The sequence below is a fragment of the Haemorhous mexicanus genome, chromosome 10 (genome assembly GCF_027477595.1).
Source record: "Haemorhous mexicanus isolate bHaeMex1 chromosome 10, bHaeMex1.pri, whole genome shotgun sequence".
NCBI lineage: Eukaryota > Metazoa > Chordata > Aves > Passeriformes > Fringillidae > Haemorhous > Haemorhous mexicanus.
Genome location: NC_082350.1, coordinates 1,353,714 through 1,369,776, shown reverse-complemented (window position 1 = coordinate 1,369,776; position 16,063 = coordinate 1,353,714). Strand labels below are relative to the sequence as shown.

The 16,063-nt window shown below is 40.2% G+C and overlaps 1 protein-coding gene across 5 annotated transcripts in view; it reads left to right on the top strand.

Annotated features, from left to right (window-relative positions):
* The window catches only part of CLSTN2 (calsyntenin 2), a 203,054-nt gene that overhangs the window by 123,534 nt on the left and 63,457 nt on the right, over positions 1–16,063 (top strand). For all 5 annotated transcript variants that reach the window (XM_059854901.1, XM_059854900.1, XM_059854898.1 and 2 more), the window contains 3 exons: positions 9,616–9,801; positions 14,452–14,700; positions 15,205–15,326. In XM_059854901.1, coding sequence (XP_059710884.1) covers positions 9,616–9,801; positions 14,452–14,700; positions 15,205–15,326 — 557 coding nt within the window. The remainder of the gene's footprint in view (positions 1–9,615; positions 9,802–14,451; positions 14,701–15,204; positions 15,327–16,063) is intronic.

The following is a 16,063-nucleotide window of genomic DNA, read 5'->3' as shown; positions in this document are numbered from 1 at the left end:
ATCTGGAGACTAGAAATGGAAGATATTTATGGTGTTCTTTCTTCCCTGTGTCTGGTGCTCTGTGACCTCCCCACAAAGGGGCAGCCAGCAGGTTGGCTCCATCTTCTTTGAAATAATGCTATATTTGTAAAAATTGGATGACTTCAGGAAGTAAAATAATGGAAGGTTTTTGACAGAAAAGAGGAATATTCTGAGTCTTTGGTTATAATAGAGATGTTGCTAAAATACATGGGTTTTTTCTTGTTCTTCAGTGTTATCCTGATCAAATAAATACTTGGATTTTCAATTTATGGCATTGGCACTTAGTTCTTGAAAGTTAATGGCTTTTGTAATTTGAAATATTGTGCACTTGTTTATGTAATTATCATGAATAGAGATTGCAGTAGTCTAATGCAACTTCAGTATTAAAAATTTTATTGCAGCCAATTTCAGTGCAGATGCCCTTCAGATAACCTCCACTGTGCAGGGCTGCGAGAGTGAAGAGCAGGCTTATGTGAAGCAATTCAAAATTATTCCTGTTTCTTGAGGCCAACAGCATGTGACTGATGTGTGGCAGAGCAAATAAGGCTCCACAAGCCAAGGTGCTTTCCTTTAATCAGTATTTCCTTGGGCTAACAGCATTGAAGTCTTCATTAAATCCAGGAGCTGCTTCCCTGCTCTCTGATGATGGGCATTAATACACCAGTAGCCAGATCCCCACGCTGACATTTTCAGCAAAAAAGCCTCCCCTCTATTTAGAGGCTACTCTAGCCTCTAAACTTGACCCTAGCTGGCATCTGCTTTCTGAGCAGACTACTCTGGAGTGTTATTCATATACTGAGGAAGCTAAAAATGTAAATCAATGGGCTTAATTGCTTCCTAATCAGTTATTTTAATTGGAAATTCTCATTAGTGAGTTTTGTCAAGTGACTTCTAGAGCTGTGCTACAAAATCTCTTCATGCCAGGTGCGTTTTCATGTCCATGATTTCCAAACAGTGGAGTGATCATATCCTGCCAGGTAGGTAAAGGACTGCATTACCAAGAAAAGGTGGATGATGACAGTATTCCTGACATCATAATGGCTCAATCTGCAGTCAAAGATACTTGGATTTTTGGTTTAAAACATTTTTAAACACAATTATGGGGTTTCCATTCCAAGCAAAAACCTATTATCTTCAACACCTTCCCCAGGTTCTGTCCCTCCCTCCAGGGCTCTGCCTGGTCTCAGTTCTGTGGGCACAAAGCTCACACTACACTTCTTCGCGGGCATTCACTTTCAGTGGGGTTCCTTTCACTGCAGTTGTTTTTATGTCACAAGTACTGATTTCTGTAAAGTTACATCTTCCTTATTCAAAGCAGGGTGGATAGACTTGTGGCACCCCAGTACTAAATATCCATAAAGTATTTTCATTAAATAGCATGAGGTGAAGTTAGACAAAGTCCTGTAATGTAGACCAGGTTTCCTTTAGCTCATTTATGGTATTGTAAACTTTGTCACATTTCTTTTACTTTCAGGAACAGTTTTCACAAAACTGTTACTGTCGTCCCATAGTGGGATTACAAATGGAAATTAAATATAACCCAATGTGCTGAAAGATGCAAAGTAGAAAAATATTGAAAATAATTGTTCCTGTACCAGGTTCTCTGGTGACCAGTGTACTGTGTGGGGAGAAAAAGAGTCTAGCCTCAAAAAATAAAACGGCCAAATCGTGGACCTGAAAACTTGAAAAATATGTTTTGAGACTGTCAGAGTTCTGCTCAATTATTGACAATTAAACCTCAAGTGAGGTTGCTCCCTAAAATGCAATTGATTTCAGACAGAAAATAGTTATTAGAAGAAAAAAACTTCTCTGAAGCAACCAACTGAATACCCTGGGAATATATCAGAGAGCTCACAACAGGGAAGACTGGCTGTGCTTCCTGGGCAGATGAGTGTAGAGCAAAGACAACAGCCCAAAACTCAAAAGTCACTTTGTTTCCCCTCATAAAAGGAGACTTTTTCCATCCCAAATTTCATATGGCCTTGCATAAGCAATGGTGACTAACCTGCAGTTGAACAGTTAGGACTCCAAATAGAAAACAGGATTTCACAGCATCCAGCCTTAAGTGTTTTACCAGTCTGAAAAGATTTATTGCATTTATCTTCCAAGATCTGTGAACCCATATGCTTCCACACCCAACTATCCAAGAAAGAAAATAAGGCTGAAGTTCTTTAAAAATTCGTCTTAAAAGATAGTCCTGAAAATTCAATTACTTTTACATAGTGTTGGCTTAAAAACAGTTTTGAAATAAAAGCTTCTCTTTGTTTATTCACCCAGTAGATTATAAAAATATTCTTAAAAGGTTGTTAGTGTATCAGATATAATGCATATCATTTCCTTCCTAAATCATGTTGGGCCCACTAAGGCAACCTGGGCCCTTCTTAAAGGCACAATCCTAGCACCTCTTTAAGGCTGAATATGCATTCAGAGGCCATGTGCAGTCAGATCAGCTTGCTCTTCCTGCCGAAATAAAATCCTTCTTTTGTACAAAGAAAGGCAGGACCTTCCATTTCAGTAGCAGAGTGATCTCACATCACTTCTGAGTCAACATTCCTCAGAGATGTTGTTTGCAGTAGCTGCTGAGTGACTTCAGAATGGTTCATGGGGGCTTTCTAGTAAGATCCAGTTACTGAGGAAAACCAAAACCATATTGGCTTTCATTCTGCCAATGCTTTTAACAAGGAGGAATATGATTACTAAGGCAATTGATTATTTGGAGGAGGCTGGTCAAGTGCAGAAACCTTGCTGATGAGGGTAATATTCTTAGTCTTCCAGAACAATTTAAAAGGGCCAAGTAATTTCTGCACTAAACATAAATCAATTTGTATTACTCTTGTGCACACACCTAGCAGCTCAAAACATCCTTTTGTTGTCTTAGCTGTGAGATATTCACACATATTTTTATAAATGAAATTTATTGTGAAGCAGGGAGTCTTTATGCCAGTCTAGGCTTGGCACTGCTGTGCATGCATTAGCCACACATCCTTCTACCAGGGTAATCAGGATGAAATAGTTACATTCAGCTGTTAACTTGAATGGCACCATTTTAGTAAAATACCCGTTCTAAAAAAACACTCCAGACATTTGAAATTTGACTAAACTCCTGAGTACTACCAAGTTTTGAGCTTGAAATTTACATAAGTTCATATTTGTGTTTTTACTTTTGTCTATGTTGTTTTTACTTTGCTTTGACTACCAGACATACTCAGAGAAAGCAGTCATACCTGTTCAATCTAATTTTTCACATATGCTCTCTCTAGTAAGTTCTGTGTCTGCGTTATAGTTAAGTACATCTTCCCTGAGCACTCCAGGTCCTCCCATGTTTCTTTTTACCATGGCCTCTTACTGAAAACAGTGCTTTAGATATTCCAGGTCTGCCTTGCTTTTGCCTGGCCGTATCAGACCAGTGGCCTGTGGAAATGCTTTCTTGTCTTAATGAAATCAGCTCTTTTTCCATTTGTTGTTTTTCAGTGATTTCTCAGAAGTTTGCTGAACTTCCTGAGCACTTTGTATGCTGAACTTACTAAGCACTATTTCTGTAACACCAGTTTTCAAGATCATCTTATTCTGTGTTTAAGATACATTCTTTCTAGACTGACTTCTAGTGTGGCACTGCCTTCCTTTCCCTTCACTGGCAGCAGTAACTAACAAGGTCCTGGTCTTGTGCCAGGACTGCAAATGGAAATATCAAAAAACACTCCCAAGGCAGACTCACAGAGATCATTACTAGTTAGTTCCCTGGGTACCATGAGCTTCACATTTGCAGAGTAACCCATTATTGGCCTCTATGCAGGCTGTTCTGCTTATCTGTGAGGACTGAAATACTGAAGCCAGTCTTTTCCATCTTAAGTAATACAAAACCCCCATTCATTTTAGACCTATTTAACTAGATTTTAATTTCCATATAACTCCTTTGTTCACATTTCTGTATTTGCAACTACAAAACTAGTAGTTTCTTGTTTGAATTTTCACTGCAAGATCCTCCTGTGCTTTACTGGGGCAATTATCATTTCCTTGAGAAGTTTCTTATCTCTGAGATGCAGCTGACAGCATCGTTCCATTAACATTTCCTCTGCCCAAAAGTTAAACCACTGCTGGGTATCCAGTTAGGTTTGAAGCTTTTCCCCTTTTTTTTTTTTTTTTTTTTTTTTTTTTTTTTTTTTTTTTCTCTTCCACAAGAGTTATGATACTCAATTCATTGATTTGGGTAACTACTCCATGCAGTGTTTCAGTGTTTCAGAGTCTGTCTTTGAGAATCTGAGAAGCACTTTGTAGACTCTCCAGCAGAGACATTAGAAGCCTGTGACCAACTCAAACCTGGCAAGAAGAGGGTTATTTCCCTAAGGAAAGCAAGCAGAGAGCCAATTGTAATGATAGAGCCAGCAGGGTGGGGTGATGTATTTGTCACCCAGGGCCAAGCCCTGACCCTGCTGAGGGGAGCAGGACAGACCCAGAGAAGGGGGCTGGCTCAGCCAAGATGCCAGATCCCCCTCCTGGGGAGGACGCAGGTCCCAGGAGGGGAGATCTATCATGTGAGGAGCCACGTAGTCGGAGACAGGGATGACACACACACCTCAGAGCTTTACGCGACAGCCGCGAGCTTTATTGTACACACTTCATTCATACTGGGGGTAAAACACCCCGGTCTCAGCTGCTGGATGGGCTGATCCCCTCACAGCCCAGCTCCTGACCAGGGAGATGTCTGCAGCTTAGGATGGAACGTGATAGGTGAAGCCTCTGTGTAGATTTGAACCCAGCCTATCCCTGCCTCATCTGAGTACTTGTTTTACCTCTAGGCGGGCCAAGGTTGAAGGTCTGATTTGACTATATTTATTTGGCAGCTACAAGCTAATTGCAAACTGTGACAGGGATCCATGGCTGAGGATTGGGATCCATGGATGAGGGTTGGGATCAGGCCACTGGACCAGTCCACAGTACTGAGGCTCTGTCAAGCCAGTGCAGCAAGACCTGGGCTGGCTCCTAGATCCTGAGATGCTGTGGCTGGGACAGACCAGCACCTACAGCCCAGTCAGATGGGGGCTGAGCTTAAATGGAGCTCCAGGCACATGAAGGGCAAATGGAGGCCCCAGGTGAAGCTTGTGGAGGTTCATTAGGGCTTATTAGTGCTCTTGGGACTCTGACACTGTGAGAAATACCTTATTCAAATGAAATCTCATGAAAAATAATAGCTTAAGCCATGCTGTTTCATGATTTTAGATTCTTATATGTTTATTTCACATAATTAAGCACCATTAGGTCTGTGAACTTTATCACTCGATGGAATATTCAGTGTCAGTAGGTCAGGCACCACAGTTACTCCATTGGGTTCACCAGCTCCTGCAGCAGCAGACTTTCCACTGTCCTGTATTAAGCACGAATTTCTGTGTCTTTTTTGTTTGTCTTTTTAAAGCTATCAACATGCTGCACAAGGAAAAGTTGTATATGAATGTTTGTTTATGTTTTGATATGTGCACTTAAATCTCTTAGCAAACCAGCAGAGCTTTGGACATCAGTTTGAGTTTTCTCTTTGCTGTGAAAACCCTTTAACTGAGTCAGACCTGATTATCATTTCTTTAACAAGTCACTCATCTTATTTCACATAAAAAAGGCACCAGAGTAACCTTTAGCCAAGTCTCTAACCTACATAAACAGCACAGATGTGAGAATGCTGCAGAGGAAACAGAAGAGATACCAATTACACTGCTCTGGGAACCTTCTGTTCCAGCAATTTTGTAGGGATGCTGCAGAGACTCACTAACGGCACCACATAAATTTTATCTTACATTTAGCTGCCAAGATGCATATCTTCAGTGCACCAGGAGAGAAGTTTCGTATTTCATTGTGTTACAATTATCTTTAATTACATTGCTATCATTTTTAGCACCGTGAAATGGAATCAAAGTTTATGGCCACACACATGTAGGAGACATGAACCATGTCATACCTCCTCTGCATGATCTCCTTCAAGGAAAAAAAATCAGATTAAATCCCTCAGTGTCATCTAGCATTAGAAATTAATTAAAATATAAAACATGGATCACAAAGACAATACAGAAAACCTTAAGTTTAGAGATCAAGGAATGTCTTTACATTATCAATCTGTTGTTAAAAGGAAAACTTGTTTAGTGTATTGGGATTTACTTTTAAAGGCTCAAACTGTCACTGAAGTTTGATCCATTTTGATCTTGGGATCGTTTGAGTTTCTCAGCGATCAAGATGCATGTTTTCATAGTTGCTTTATAATTGATGAAATCTGAACCACAAGCTTGACAGTGTGATATTTGCACTCTAATTGTAGGGATAACCCTGCTGGGGCTGTCTTGCATTGTCTGGAGCAGCTTTATGCTACAAGAGGCAAGCAAGCAAAAGCCTGCTGAATTGTAAAATCAAAACAGGGGCTGCAGGACTAAACAGTGCGGGTTTTATTCAGACTTTCCCCCGGGATCAGTCTTCTACCCTGAGAGCATTTACTTTCCTAAGTTTGCTGTGTAACGTGGTGTTCTAGCAAGACTTGGGTCAGGTTTGTGTCAAAGCAGGAATTGTGTTGGTTGGCTTTAGTTAATCTAAGTGCAGCCTGCCAGTTCAGGTGGGGTTATGTATCTGAACATGTCTAGAAAATACCTGAATTCAGAGATATTTGCGGACTCAGGTTACGTAAGACTTTTCCTAAGAGTCACTCCAGAGGAAATGAAAAAGTGCCACCGCATTCCTAAAGGGAAGGTGCTGATCTTTTGAATAAGTCCAGTGTGGGATGTTATTCTGAGATAAAGCAAAATAATGATATTCACACCATTCAAAGTTAAATTAAGGACCTGGGTTACTGTCACAATAATTTCTTTGTACTGTTACTACCACTTATTGTTGCTTGTTCAGCTCTGTGCACTTCCCAGCATTGCAGCCTGCACTAGTGCTGAGATGCAGAGGGTGCTGGCCTCAGCTTCACAGCTCTGGGAGCTACGTGCTTGGGGGTAGATTCTGTGAAAATAAGCCAGTTGTTTTTTATCAGAGCTGTTGCTGCCTTTAGGGATGGTTCTGCCATCACAGGATTGTAACCTACTCCAGTATTGCCTCCTGCCTGGGAATGCCTTTGGCATGGAGAGGGACTTCTTGGTGGAATTCCTAAATCTGCACTAAGTTAAGTGAAGGAAGTGCTGGTGCAGTTTAGGATGAGGATTGGTCCGTGGTGATGCAGTAGACCAAGGTCCAAAGACACTGGTTCAAGACTAGTTGATGCTTTACAATTTAGAACTGAGATAAAAGTGAGTGATTTAGGGAGGTGCAGGGTTTATGATCTCTGGGTACAAATTCCCACTTCTGCCAAGCTGAAAACAAGCATGAAACAAAATACCTCTTCCAGTTCTTTTGGCTAAAACAGAGGCCTCCCATCATTCTTCCTCTTAAGCAGTGGCATTTTATATGATGTGAGTTTTATAGGACACTCCTTGTATAGCTGGAGGCACAGCTTCAGGCACCTTGCAGTTTATAATTCAGTCACATCTCACGTCCACTAATGAATATTTTGCATGAGTACTGGTCCATTTGTTATAGCTGAGGAATGAAAATGTGGCTGAAAGCTGCTGAAATAGTCAGAAAGGTTCCAGACATAGGTAATACTTTATTTTCCTTTTGGGGTAGAGGAATACAATGCCTGAACTGCTGAATAAGAGATTATAAAGATCAAAAATTAATATATTATTAGTTTGCATAAAATCAGCAAATTACTTTATTTTTACCTGAAGTACCTCAAAGAATTTGCTGCTCTTGTTCTATTGGCAAAGCGTTAACCTCAAATTTCTGCAATGGAGAGGAAACAGAAACCTATTATTGTAATGATGTCCCATATATGGTACTTGAAATTCTAATGGTACTGTTTAAACCGACAAATGCTGAGAAATTATGCAATACTCTAGATCAAGTCTAACTTAATGTGGAACAAATGGAGTGAATTGCATGAAAATTACAACTGAAATTGTAACTCAGTTATATGTGCACAGGCAGTCATGGTTGTCTTAGTCATGATGTACTAGTCCTAAAGATTTTAGTAAAAACCAGTTGGGTTATGTCAGAAAGAAGATCAGAGAATTCTGAAATGCAGACCAGTGGTTGTAGCATTGTTGCCTGGACTCTGGACTAAGGACTTCCTCACACTTCAAAGTGTTTGCACGGATATTTAGAATTTCTTGTAAATGTTTAATTTAATGCAGTTTAAGACCTGAGGTTTCTGAAATGAGATCTGTTGAAAAACACAAACTCCTTCACCTACTAAGTGCATACATTCATATTTGTATTTAGTATTAGTTTTCCCTTCCACTGATATCTAGAACAAATCTCTGTGCATTTGCTTTCAGGGATTTTGTTGACTGTCACGACCTTGAACTCTTCCATTTCTGTAGTCTTATTTTACCTAGAAAGATTTGAACTTTTTAAAGCAATGAGTGGAAGGGCCATGAACATGGCCAGAAGACTGGACTGAGAGTTGGGGCTGTTCATTGCGGAGAAGGCTCCATGGAGATCTTGCTGAGGCCTTTCAGTGCTTGAAGGGGGCTTAGTAGAAAGATGGATAGAAAGATTTTACTGAGGCCTCTAGTGACAGAAGAGGCAACAGCTTTAAGTTGGATTTAGATTGGATATATGATTTTTTTTTTCCTGTAAGGATGCTGAGGCATGGCACAGGTTGCCCAGAGAAGCTGTGGATGCCCTATCCCTCAACCTGAGATCAGGCTGGATGGGACTTAGAGGAACCTGGTTTAGTGGCAGATGTTCCTACCCACAGCAGTGGGATGGAGTAAGTGAGCTTTGAGGATCCCTTCCAACTCCAGCCATTCTGTGACTTGATGAAAATACAAACTGTAAAGACAGCTAAAATACATGTTTGTAATTACTGCTGCTTTTTTGGGTTTTCTCTGAAGCGTGTTGCAAACACCGTAATTAATTGGATTTCAAACATTAAAATGCTTCAGTTGAGCAGCATGGGGAGTATGTGTGGCACAAACAGGTGGCTGCCTGAGGCAGGGGATTGTTTAAATGTTGTGGGCTGTGAGGCATCTGCATAAATACAGATTAGTCAGATCTGTCTGGAAGCAGGAGTCATCCTTTCAGCTGGAACTTCCTGTCATCGGTGCTTCACAAAATTAGGAAGATGTTCAAAGACAAGAAGTGGCACTACAGAGGTGTTATATTAGACTGACGTGTGTAGCCTGGTCTTTGGAGGTATTTGTTCTTATCACAGCCTGACCAAATTGGCTGCAGCAGACAACCTTCTCCCTGCAGAGTCAGCTTGTAGTCTGTCACAGAACCTGGGCACTGCAGCTCCAGACTGACACCAATTAGCACTTCCTGTCAGGAGATGTGTGTAGCCCCTGCTTGTGTGACTCAACCAGCAGTAGTGTTACTTAAGTGAGCCTGACACTCTTAGAAAAACAGGGCCAAAATCCAATTTTTTTAGGACAGTAGCTTATTGATGCCAACTTCAGACTCTTATTTTTGCCTTAGACAGTGTTCTTTGAGAACAATATGTAATTTAAAATTATATAACTCCCTTCACTTTTTTTTACTCACCACTGGACCTTGGTTTTGATTTGTTTGTTTTTCCAGACTGGAACAAACGGATTGAATACAGGCCTGGCTCTGGCAGCATTCCCTTGTTTCCCAGCATCCACCTGGAAACATGTGATGGACCAGTGTCCTCAATCCACACCACCATTGAACTGCAGACCAGTTACATCAGGAAGGGCTGTGATCGTGAAACCTACTCTGAAAAATCTCTGCAGAAATTATGTGGTATGAATATGGATTTCAGTTGACATAATAATGTTTTTGCAAACAAGGCACCAGCTCCTTGTGACCTGTAAGGATGCAGAACTTGGATTTAGCTCAGCTGGCTCACTTTGGATTGTAGCAATGCAAATGAAGAGTGATGATATTTGACAGCTGCTCCACCCTTCTTTTCCATTTGTTTTCACTCTACTTCATACTTTCTCCCTACCTTCTTTTAATTTTTTTTCTTTCCTGCTCCAATTCCCCTCTCAATTTTTCCTTCTTCCTCATTCCATCTCTTTTCCCTTCTTTCTTCCCTCTGCTACAAATAGTGGTGTGACACTGTAGTAAGATTTCCAGTGTAGATTTGCCATCACAGGAAACCATAGGATTTGAAGGGAATTGAATCTCCCTGTTGTGTTTCAGTCCTCCTGACTCAGCTTTCTGTTGTGCTGTTCAGTGCTGTGCCAGAGGACAAACAAACAAAAAGTAAAATTATATTCTGGGCAAAAATATTTAAGAAACATGAACTGCAGATAAGAGCTGACCTGGTGGGGAAACATTTCCTCATTTTTTCCTCCCATTTTGTGTTTTTTGATAACTTTGTGTAAAATGCAGAAGTAAGTTTGGAAAGGCAAGTTAAATACTTGAAGATACTGCTGTATTTTTTTCAGACTTTAAGATTCTGTATCTGGCAAAGAAGTGGCCATGCAGTAATCCCTTAATCTTTTGAGATCAGGTGTCTCTCCTGCTCTGATATCCTGTCTTTAGAGTCCTCCTTTGAAGCCCTGATGGTGTAGACATTAATTCTCATCTTCTCTGTGTCTTTGCCTGGTTTCTGTCTGAGCTACAGTAGTTATTTGTGCAATTTTTTCCATTTAAATGTGTGGATTTTGGTTCCGGGCACTCTGGTGTAGGGCTTGTCTTTGCTCTTATAACCACCCAGCAGTGCTGCAGATATGTTAAGATCAATACACTAACCTTAGGAAATGATTTTTGTAAATGAAAAATTTCAGCCAGTGTTACTAAATTATTAAAAATGGAGAAGCAATTTCCAGGGAAAAATGGTTGGCAGTTGTAATTATCAGTTTTCAGTGGAGATGAAGAAAGGGAGGTAAAGGTGAGTGGGAGTAGTAGCATTGTCATAAAATCTGAATGTTTTCAACTTCAAAATTGCTTCGTTAAGATCACAGAAACAATCATGACTTTGATTCTATGTCTTTATCCAACTGCCTGGGCTCTAGAAGAGCAGATGAAAATCCATATGCCCCAATATGCATCTTAATCATGGTAGTGATATTAAATCTGAGAGGCGGACCAACGCTTGATTTCATAAATACTAAAATTTTATAAAAATAAATATGCTAAATATTTATATAGTAGCTAAATATATATATAACTATTATGTAAAATTATTTAAATTATAAATAGTATTTATATAATAGTTAAAGTCAAATACTTTTGCCTCCTCTAAGAAGCTGTATGGCAGCCAAAACTTTGCTTTGTGCTGTTACAGACCTGAACTTAAAATGTTACAGTCACTCAGTGCAGACCACTATGAACAAGACCTAAACCACGAAATTTTTACCTTGAAATCAAACAATGATAGCAGCTATATCTAACAATATTATAATTTCAAATGTAGGCTAAAAGGAGGTACCTTCAGCTGGTGTAAAAGTCCTCAGTTGAGGAAGGTTGCACAAACTCTAAGGGGCTCAGTTTGCAGAGTGTGGCTTGACTGCCTCACCTGCTGTCACTGGCATAGAAAAGAGAATTACAGGCATCTCTCGGGTCTCCAGGGCCATTGTGGTGGCTGCAGGCAGCTCTGAGCAGTGGACAGACATCCCTGCTGAACTTCAGCTCTGGCTCAGCACATCTGTGAAGGAAGAGAATGGAAAACACTTGAGAAAACAAGTAAGAGTGTAAGACTGTGTGTAAATAGGGGGAAAATTCTCACCGCTGAAAGAATTTTCTTTTGGTCCAGGCTTTCCATATCTTCATAGAGACATGGCAGAAACTTGTAACAGGACTTTGATGAAAAGGCTGTAAGTGACAATGTGCTTTACATGAGAATTGCATTTAGCTTGGCCTACACTTTGCTATTTAGTATTTATTACCATCCTTAATGTAGAGAGAAGTCTTATGAAGGCCGCTTAAATTATTTCTGGAAATCAGTTTTCTCCCAGAAGTTACCTTATTGTAACTAATGGTTGGATGATAAAATCCTTTTAAAAGGATGAAAACCCTGAATTTTTTTATACAGTGAAGCATGATGTGATTGCAGACTGTGCAGAACTGAGCACTCAGACAGCTCTGCACCATGTAAAATGCAAGGCTCTCTCTGTAAAAGTAAAGATACAGTTTATAAATCCTGTGCCTATTTTTTCATTTATCTGTTGGAAATCTGGAGAAGGCAGATGTTAAGGAGGGTGAATTAAAATTCATTATTAATATGACAGAAGGTACAAGTCTGTTTTTCAATAACCAAGAGATTTGCTTCCCTTGGATGGTCAAGGTGGGCAGCTTAAATGATTAAATTTTACTTGAGTCATTTTAAAGTCAAGGAACTATTAGTGTTGTGCCTCAAAGCATTTTAGGAAGCATTTTTTCACCTTGTTACCTGACAGTAATAAAAAGTACAGACTGTCTAAAAGACACCATTTAGACTGCAAAAACATATCAGAAAAAATCACACTAAAATAAACATAGGTTAAGGAGCCTAAAATATAGTGTAAAGATTGCTCTGGTGCTGTATCCTTTCCCTCTAAATCTAGATAAAATAGAAAATAATGGGATTGCTAATTCTCACATGTGGCAGATGGGAAACTGAGACCGGGAAACACTGTCAGCCTCAAGGCCCTGCTCCAGCCATGATCCTGCCCTCTCTCCATTATCCTGGGTGTTGTAGCATTGCAAGAGGCCCAAAGAAAGTTGTTCTGATCATAAAGGACAGTTGAGCTGGGTGTTATTTGGATCATTTGTTTCCAGCTAAGCCAGCAATCTGGTCCAGCTCAGTGAGCAGCATCATTGTGTGCTTATCCTGGCACAAAGTTTAGAGCCCAAATGTGCAGGACTGGGAGAGGAGGTGGGGCCAACTGCATAAATCACTTGTGAAAATAAGCACTTTTATATGCAAGAGGTGCCTTAGGGGTCTTAACCCAAAACTGAGCTTCATGCAGCAGTTCCTGCATTGTTCTGGAAGCATTTTGGGAGAAAAGGGCATTAGGCAGTAATTTTGGAAGAGCATTGATCCCATGATAAGGCTGTTCTGGGAACACCTCCAAAGAGATCCTGTTTGCATTGCTCCAGGCCTGTCTATGTGCATGGCTGAGCAGCCTGGGACTCTGGATTTATTCCAGCCAAATCTCCCAAGTACATAATCCAATGATTTTTCTCAGAGCAGGATTAAAACACATAACAGGATGAGATTCCAAACTTAGCCATAAATCTCCATACAAATATGGGCAAATAAAGTAGAACCAGTTGAGCTTGGTGCTGGTTACACATATGCAGTGTCCCGTATTACCCAGAATTACAGTTTGTAAAATAAATACACTTTGTCTCCATGCTCAGACTATGAACACGTAGGTGTTAGGTTTGGTATTCAAAATATCACTTCAAAACAGCCTCTTTTTACAGTAGTAAATTTTGGAGAAGAGCCCAAGACATTCAGTTACAGAATAAGGTAAATATTTCCAAATTGCTATAATACATTTTTTTTAAAGCCTGTATGAAACAATTCTACACACTTTTTGCTTAAAATTTTTTGCACACCTGCAGAGATTTGGGATCTTTTATCTCTTCTTGGATGGTGAAGGAGGGCAGAACACCTTAGCAAGGGATTTTTTTGTGCCATCACAGTTTGCTCGCCGTATTGTTACTTGACAGTAAAAAAGCAGCAACAGGAATACAAAGATTGTTTGTGCTTTTTACTGTTGGAATCGTATTTCCTGCTACAGGCTGTCTTTCACCAGTAGGTAAATGCTCTGGGTAGCTCCTTGCATGGTTTTCATAGCCTGGCAGTTGTTAAGCTGTAAGCAAACACAGAGCTGTGAAGAACTGTGCTATTTTATCAGATCTTGGTACCATGGTGTTTTCCATCTGGGTCTATCATTAAAGAACACACAGAGCTCCAACCATCAAATATGTAGCAGAAAGCAGCACTGGAGTGATATTATTTGGTGGGGATGAATTCCCCCTGTGAATGGACATTCCTCCCAGAATTATTGGGGATATCCATGGCTGGCTGCTAGACACTGTGGGGCCTGCCCTGCATTCATCCCCACTGTGCTGTACGTTACAGCACATCATTCCCACAAACCCTCATGCTGTCAGAGAGGGAAGATAAATGCAGAAAATTTGTTTTGACTTAGCAGATCTTGAAATAGCTGAAGAAATGCAATTAATGAATTTCAGAAAATAATGAGCATTTCTGAGAAAGAGAACTTTACATTATTTTCTATAGTTTTCTCTGCAGTACATTTAATCTAGAAAACTCTGGCTGGTTCATGATGGGGGGTATTTTATAAAGTTTCAGTCATTTGGCATTGAGGCTGGTAGAACCATTTGGGTAGTAAAATAGTCTGTAGAGTGTGAATCAGAGCCCTAGCCTATATTAATCTTCACAGCTTTTTCACTGGTCTCTCATTATGTTATTCATTATGTGATTTGCAGGAGCTTCCTCAGGTGCCATTGACCTGTTACCATCTCCCAGTACAACAACCAACTGGACAGCTGGGCTCCTCATGGATAGCAATGACATGATTTTTAAATTTGATGGAAAGCAAGGAGCCAAAATCCCAGATGGAATAGTCCCAAAAAATTTAACTGATCAATTCACCATCACTCTGTGGATGAAACATGGACCTAGTCCTGGATTAAGAGCTGAGAAGGAGACTATTCTCTGCAACTCTGACAAGACAGGTGAGTCTGTGTATAGAAAAAATGTTATCCAAAGGGGATATCAACAGCAGCAGAGTGTTGCCATGTCTCCTCATTTAATTTGGTCTCAGAAAAAACTTACCTCAGATGGTGCCACTCCAAACATTGCTGACTTAAGAGCTTAATGAGGGGCCTGATGATTTCCTAAATTTTAAACACAGCTGGCATAACACAGCTAGAGATTTCACCAGAATTGACTGATAGCATAACTAAATTATATTTAATTTTTTTTCATTATTTAGATTGAAACATTTCTAATTCTTCACTGAAACAATTTAGATAAAATATGCATTTGGATTTCATTTATTAGCTAGGACAGGATGATTCCATGAACAAAGCTGATACAGCATAATTCAAGAAGAGTCATACTAATCCATGAGAAAGCTCAGTTCTTTGGGGTTTCTCTGATGTGGCTGGGTGCTGTCAGTGTGTGAGGCTCCCAGACACCAAGGGCTGTGCGTGGCTGAGCCAGGTGTGTCCCCGCAGAGATGAACCGGCACCACTATGCGCTCTACGTGCACAACTGCCGCCTTGTGTTCCTGCTGCGCAAGGACTTCGACCAGGCCGACACCTTCCGCCCCGCCGAGTTCCACTGGAAGCTTGACCAGGTACCCCTCTCGTCCTTCCCAAGGCCATCCCTTCCTTCTCCTCAGGCCTTTAGGCAGCACAGGGAAACACCCAGATCCCAGATACCTTCTCCTCAGCCATTTAGACAGCACAGGGAACTACCCAGATACCAGAGCAGCTGTCCAGAGTCTGTCTGGAGTCTCTCTGAAATCTCTTGCAATTACACTGCAACTTGCAGCTGTTGCAACCCTATTTAGGATCCACATAAAAAGAGACAAATAAGTTAACTTTGTCAAGTCATTTTATGCACTAGGTTTTTTTGGTTTATATTAATTGAGCCACTTTAAATGGTAAGTAGAGGTTTATATCCTTTGGCAATGGAGAGAGACATGACATTGCATATAGTTCCCTAATTGTTTTCCATTTATCATTTTAAAAAAATCTGCTTTATCAGCACAATGGGAGTGATGGAAAACTTTTTGGTAAAGAGTATGCTGATACACAGAAAGGCACTTCTGTTGCATTGTAAATCCAAAATCCAATCTGCAGACCTTTTCTTTTATCTGCTGTGCTGTATGTAATTTTGCCTTATTATTAGGCGTATATTGCAAGAAAATTATTATTAAAGAGATAAGAGTTGCCTTTCATAGACTTGTTCATTCTAGGTAGGATAAGCATCATTTGGATGAAAGAAGACAGACTTCAGCAAAGTACTATTTTTTTCAAAGCAAGTTTCTTCTTATCTTTGAGCCCAAAGTATGCTATGGAAAATGTAGCT